This window comes from Diachasma alloeum, unplaced genomic scaffold, assembly GCF_001412515.2.
Source record: "Diachasma alloeum isolate Michigan unplaced genomic scaffold, Dall2.0 Dall_scaffold_00271, whole genome shotgun sequence".
In the NCBI taxonomy this organism is placed as follows: Eukaryota; Metazoa; Arthropoda; class Insecta; order Hymenoptera; family Braconidae; genus Diachasma; species Diachasma alloeum.
This window is the reverse complement of record NW_021680410.1, coordinates 1,225,825-1,233,161: the sequence shown is the minus strand read 5'-3', so window position 1 is coordinate 1,233,161 and position 7,337 is coordinate 1,225,825. Positions and strand designations below refer to the sequence as shown.

The window sequence follows — 7,337 nt, the reverse complement described above, 5'->3', positions numbered from 1 at the left end:
TATTCAGAATTTTAGAACGTTTCAACAAGTTCATTTATTTATTTATAAACAATAAATATTTAAAAATTCATAATTCCTTGCAAAATGTCACTTGAATGACGCTGAATACTCATGATTTATTTCAAATTGTTCAATTAAATTACGTGAGAATAATTTGAAATAAATCATGAATTCAAATACAATTTCAATTATTTGTTTATAAACAACAAATGTTTAAGAAATTCATAATTCCTTGCAAAACGTCACTTGAATGACACTGAATACTCATGATTTATTTCAAATTTTTCAATTAAATTGCGTGAGAAAAATTTGATGATTGAGAATGACAAAAAATCCTTGGATATCCTTAATTATTTTTTTCGACTCAAATTTTCTTCTCGAATTATACAATAATATATCGTTAACAAGTTATTTATATTAGTACTTAAGTTCCGATATTTTTTTAAATACATTTATCGGTGTGTAACCATGGATATTTATAAAATGGCGAATGAATTGTGCAACTATTGATTAGTTACCGAATTCACTCTACGAATAATAAGCATACAAGTACAAGATTCATACACTAAAGGATTGAGAGAGGACTTCATTATTCGCATCGCATTTCGTCCAACCACATACACACACTTCATAAATTTTTTCAAATACATTCAATCAAATAATGAAAGTAAATTAGATTTTTATCGATTTCACGGGACAAGAGGACTAGTTGACATTAGATATTTCGAATTTCTTTTTCATGAGAATTTGTATGACACCTAGGAGATATGACTTTATCTCATCTACATTAGTGTGAAATAACGACTGCAGAGCACTCAAAAAAGAACTTAGTGATAAACGATATGATTCAACATGGGCTGTGAGGGGCTTGGCGAAAATTATATGAAATATTTGAGGAGTTGAAGTGAAGCGTTACAGCAATGTGCACGGCGAAAAAATATTCTGTACTTAGAAAGACATTTTTTTTCGCGGATTTTTAATCTGCGTGCACTAAGAGTATTGCAGGCCTACGCCTAAAATTTCATTTGTAAAATTTTCGACGCGATAAATAATCAAAAAGCCTTGTCAATTAAATTTACAAAACAATTATTTTTCCCAATCGACAAACAGCGAAATAAATCTTCTAACACTGATATAAATTCTCAACGTAACTAACGACTGCAGCACAATAAAAGTGGAGTAAGCAAAGACGCCGCGTTAACAGAAACGAATATAGTGGCCCAAGTGTTAACAGTAATAGTGCCTCTAGATAAACTCGTACCATTGACTAGTATTCGGAAATTAGATTGACGAAATCTTTTGAAGGATCAAATAGGCTTCCTCTTTTGAATCCATGAAATTCTCCGATTTCTACTTGTTAAAGAGTATATACAATAAACTATAAATAAGATGATTATATCGAAATGTTGGATTTATATTACGCACACATCTCGATTATAAAGAATACGCAATCATGAATGGAAATAAAAACTTACAATGTAAAAATAATGAGTCAAGGGAGAGAAAAGGAAAATACATTATGATCGCACAAGTTTTATTCTTCGTTTATTTAAATATCCCTCATTCCTCCACTATCCGAGAAGGCACAATATAACGTTCGATTGCTCACGGATGGATCAGATAACACTAAAGTTGGAAATAAAACTCTAAAGACAACAATAGAAAAAATGATATGCAAAAAAAATAATGCCTCATTTCAAGATTTCAAAGGTCTTAAAATAAGATTTTCAAAAGTCGCATTTTGAAGCCTGAAATTCTTAAGTTGAGAGTTTCGAAAGTCTCAATTCGAGACTTTCATAGACTCAAGTTGATAGTTTTTAATGCCTCAAGTTAAGTCTTTTGGAACGCAACTTGATCTTTTCGAAGTCTCAACTTGAGACTTTCGAAAGAATCAAATAGAGATTTTAAAATCTTAATTTGAGACTTTACAATTTCCATTTGATTGTTCTGAAAGTCTCAAGTTAAGACTTTGGAAAGTTCCAATTTGAGACTTGAAAGTCTTGACTTGAGATTTTCAAATGTTAACTTGAAACATTCAAAAGTCTCAACTCCAAATTTTCAAAGGGTTTAAAGTGAGATTTTGAAAGTGTCAAAGTGAAAAGTTTCAAAGAGAAAGTGTCAAATTGAGATTTTCAAGTCTTAAATGGAGACTGGAGAATATCAAGTTGAGACTTCCAAAGTCTCAATTTGAGATCGTAAGTTTTAAATTGAAATTTGTTTTATTTTTGGGTGTTGTTTCTCCAATTCCTACACTGTCAGGAAAAAAAAGGAATTTGATGGACAGTTGACTACAAATTTTTAGGACAGCAACCATTGAATGCGATTTAGAGGCAAAAAATCGTCAAATTTCAGGTTTTAATAAAAATTCAGTAAAATTCCAGAATTTACGCAGCATAAAGACGAGAATTCATTAATTTATTTAAATTATCAATTTAATATGAATATTCAGTGCCAAATTGAATTGGATTTTCAGTGAAATCGGAAATTTCCAATTTTTTTCCCCCTAAATCGCATTCAGCGTCACTGTCCTGAAAATTGAAGAATGTATTAACCGGAATCTTCTGGTTTTCTATTCATTTTCAGGGAAAAATGGGATTGAAATTTACAGTTCTCTTCGATTCTTCCGCGAAAGTCTGCATTTTCAATAACGAAATTCCTTGAAAATCTGAAAGTCTTGATTTTAGATTTTCAAATCTCAACTTGAATCATTCAAAAGTCTCAACTTCAAATTTTCAGAGGGTTAAAAGTGAGATTTTCAAATTTTAAATTGAGCTTTTTAAGTCTTAAAGAGAGCAATTTGACATAGTAATTCTCAATTTGAAACTTGAAAATTTCCATTTGATTGTCCTGAAAGTCTCAAGTTGAGACTTTAGTAAGTCCCAATTTTGGACTTGAAAAGTTTAGCCTCGATTTTAGTCTTTCGTACTGATAGAATGTTTCATTTATTCCAAACGAGATTCATTAACTATTAACAAATGGTAGACTTGAATATGACCACATAAATATTCGTTAATAGTTAACGAACGGTTCAAAGTTTGAAAGTTGAAAGTCGAGTCAAATAAGACTTCTCAAATATGCATTCGCTAACAATTAACAAATGAACATTTGGTGAGACCAAACAGACCCAGCCTTCAACCAAATCCATTTGTCAACAAGGACTAATCCCGTCTACCAGTGTGAAAGTCCTAACTTGAGACCTTGAAGTCTCCAACTGACATCCTAAGTCTCAATTTGGAGTTTATTTTTTTGCTGTTGTTTCTCCCACATCTAGAAAAACTTGTACTCTCCGATATTCTTAAACAAGCCGATCACATCGAAATGTTGAATGTTCAATTCCGCACACATTCCGATCTCAAAGAGCCCCCAATCAACAAAGAAAATAAGAGCCCACACCATAAACCAATGAATCAAGAAAGAAGAAAGGAAAATACATTCCGCTCGCCCAACTTTTCCTCGCCGTTTATTGAAAAATATTCCCCTCATTCCTCCGCCATCCGCGAGTGCCCACCACCGTTCAATTGCCCACGAATGTATCAGATAACACCAAAGCTGCCAATAAAAGCCAAAAGGGAAGGAAAAAACCGGCTACTCGTTGTTTCCCCAATACCTCTAATACTCCATAATGACTCAAAACTCTAATAACAAACCGACTCGTCTCGTACAAGGATCGGAAACTCAACGAGAACAAGGGGAAACGAGGCGAGCAACAATGCCCATCAGCAAGCCATTACGGTATTACAGGCGCACACCGGTTGAACCGTCAAATTACTGGATTGATCGATACCAAGACCGTGCCTCCGTTGTGCGTCTGCCGAAGAGCTCCAAAGATCCAGGCCTTTTTTATTACCAGCCCTGTAACTCCTTCCTCATCGTTATAATCGGCTCGAGTATCAAAGTAGGGGGGAAGAAAAATAAAATGGCGCAGCCCCAATCCGCGCCGATGATTCCGTCAAAATAATCAGTAGTTAATCAATTCCGACGCCTTCATTAAATTATCGATTAATATCGATTAGAAAATAAAATACGGAATTAATGAAGATGAAAAAATCGTCATTTTGCATTGTTTTGCAATGAAAATAGTGGGGCGGGGTCAGCCCGCGCCTCCCACTCACAAAAATCGCGTCAGTCGGATCTCGGCAATAGTTTAGCCTTCAGGAATTCAGGATGGAAGGCCCAGCCCATGGGAGCTCGGTGCCCGCCCAATCCTTAAACATCAACGAATCACACTTGCCCAGCCCACTGAATCCCTTTGAACTGGTTGAACGAGAGAGAAATGCCGCGGCGGCGGCTGGGGGGGAGTGGAGCCGCGCGAAAGAGACCCAGCGATGATGCGCAAACGCGAAAGAACACCAACCCGTCGTCATCGAGTTGAGGTATCGATATAGTCTCTCGACCAGTTGAATCACGGGTAGGAGCACGGGTTTTTGTTGAGAGGATTTCGCGATAGTGTGAATCGTGTGTCAATGGATTTTTAAGGGTCAGAAGTCATGTCGTCGATGGTGTTCTGATTATTTTGGGGGTCAGTTGGTGTGATGCTGGGGATTTTTCCGGTCAACGGGAGGAGATTCCCTCCATTTTGGAGAACAGCGTGAGGTTCGCTTTAGTATTCGCTGCACTGACAGGAAAAATGAATTTTATCGAGGGAATTTTAGTTGAAACAACTGGTGTTTGGTTGTTAATTTTCAAATAAACATGATTTCATGGTGAATACCACACGGCAAAAACGAATGTGTGAATTTCGCACACCTTTTGTGGACATTTTTCAGACACGAAAAAACGTCTGAATAATATGAAAATTTGTCTTAATTTCAAACATGAAATAAGATGTTTGGGCACCTGTTCGTCTGAGATTCAGACACATTTTCATCTTATTCAGACGTTTTTTAGTGTCTTAAAAATGACTACCAAAGGTGTGTAAAATTCAGACATTCGTTTCTGCTGTGCAGTTATCTCTTCTTGAGATACATTTGATTGGGAGAAATCGAACATCTCCAGAATTGAAGGCCCTTTTATTCGTCGCAGTAATGAGAGTATTTGATTTTTTTCAAGCCAAAAGTTTGCCAACTCCAGAAATTCGTTGGTTTACTCAAAAATCAAAATTATTGTCATGACTAAGTACGTTGTTATCTCAATCAACACGATCATACGTTGTTCCAAGTAAATTATAATTGAAGTGAGCATTTCGTTTGTCGAATCAGGATGGATATTGTTACGCGGAAAAAGCTTTGAGATTGTAGTCAGATGTCGTTGAGTTGAAAGAAGTTTATATTTCTTGACTAAAAAATGGCATTAGTTTACAATAACAGAATCACAGATTACGGCAATTCAACACAAACTTGGATATCACAAATTTCGTTCAATGTGATGTACGGAAAGCTCAATCTAAACATCGGCTTCATTCGAGAAAACAACATTCAATTAATTCCTCAATGTAATCATCTCCTAGGTACGAATTTTTGCTCAATTCATTAAAGTAGAAAATTTCTCGACTGGAGATTATATTAGGTTAAAAAAAAATAGAACTTTTCCATTTTTGTGGTGAACGCATGCGACTTGACGCCAAGGACTGTTTTATTTGATTCAAGTAAATGTATCTCAAGAAGAAATAATTGATATTCACCGTAAGATCTTATTTATTTGAAATTGGTTCAAGTATGTAGCACTTGTTCCAAGAAAGAAACATCTCAGTAACAATAATTTTTTTTTTTTTTTTTCTATCAGTGTAGATGATGATGACGTGTGGTGAGTGGAAAAGGGCGGTAAAGTGTCAGACGGGGGAGATGCAATGGCGTAAGAATTGATCGATTATTGGTTCGATGAGTCGAGGCCGATGACACGGCAGTTGATGAACTCATAAAGGCATTGTCACAACGATCCGCTGATTTAATTAGGTGATTTTAGTGGGGGTGACTCGGAGTCACTGATAGGACGTGAATACACAGTTATCTACGATGTTAGAGGAACTCCTGCAGACCTCGGCTTGCAGGAACCTGTAGTTCCCCTGGAAGATATATATTTGGATGGTGAGAATGCCAAGACCGTCGAGGGAATCGTACAATGGCGAGCAGAAGCCGCCATACTCGTACATATCGCTGACGGCAATGGCGATATGGTCCTCGAGTGAGAAGATGCTGCCACTCGCTGAGATATATCGATTCATCGCTGACAGGTTTCCTTATTATCGGAGGGACACCAGACGCTGGCAGAACTCGTTGAGACATAATTTATCGTTCAATGATTGTTTCATCAAGGTGAGTCGATCGGAAATTGAGAATATTTTTTTTTTATTTAGGATTTTTTTTGAGGGGAGGTTCAGCCCGGATAAAAAGTTTTCGAGCGATTTTTCCTGATGAATTTAACTGAAGATGAGATTCGATTTTTTTAAATTTGAAAATCAAGTTTAAAAAAATCCGCAACGTATTTTTTTTTGAAATTGTTTTTTGAATATGATCACAAATTTTCGCTGCTTAATTATGAAAAATGTATGAGGATTGAGTGTTTCAATTCGAGGATGATTATTTAGTATCAGCCCGGGTTGTACCGAGCGCTCTCAAGTGTAATATAAGGGTCAGACACTAAGTGTGAGAATATAAGTGTCAAAAAGTGGAGGTTAAAAATGAGGGTTGGAATATTAGAGTCCAAAATTGAGGGCCTGAATGTAAAGGTGAAGGAATGAGGGTCAGAATGTTAGGGTTAAATATAAGGGTCAGAGACTAAATGTGAGAATATAAGGGTCAAAAAATGGAGGTTAAAAAATGAGGGTCGGGATATTAGAGTCAAAAACTGAGGGCCTGAATGTAAAGGTGAAGGAATGAGGGTCAGAATGTTAGGGTTAAAAAAAGAGGCTCAGAATATTAGGATAAAAAAATTAGGGTCAGAATATAAAAGTAAAGAAAGTGGGTGTCAGGCAGTGAGGGTTATATAAGAGAAATATTCAATAAAAATTACGTATCTTTTCCGTAATTCCAGAGCGAAATGTGGTTGTAGGAAATTTTACGGAACTGTCACGGGATTTTTCCGGAGCGTTCCGTAATTTTCATCTGAATCTCTTGTGAAAAATTACGATACCGTCACTTAAATTTTCTGAGTCGATTCCGTAATCGGTGAGTGAAGTGAGAGTTTCGTAATTTTTACTGAACATTTCTCTCCGTGCAGAGAAATGTGCAAATAGAGTAGGTAAATTTGAACAGCCTCATCTCTCTATATAATAAAAAAATAAGGGCAAAATTTAAGACAATTCAGGCGACGCAAAAATTCAGGCGACGCCAAAATTCAGGCGACGCAAAAATTCAGGCGACGCCTAAAGGTGGGGGGGGGCGGTCAGGGGGTGCCCAAGG

General features: G+C 36.2%; 1 protein-coding gene across 1 annotated transcript in view; it reads left to right on the top strand.

The window, feature by feature from the left end:
- Positions 1-5,962: 5,962 nt before the first annotated feature.
- LOC107037861 (protein lin-31-like) overlaps positions 5,963-7,337 on the top strand; it is a 10,178-nt gene continuing 8,803 nt past the window's right edge. Inside the window, 1 exon segment of the mRNA XM_015256639.2 lies at positions 5,963-6,251. Coding sequence (XP_015112125.1) covers positions 6,021-6,251 — 231 coding nt within the window. The 5' untranslated portion in view covers positions 5,963-6,020.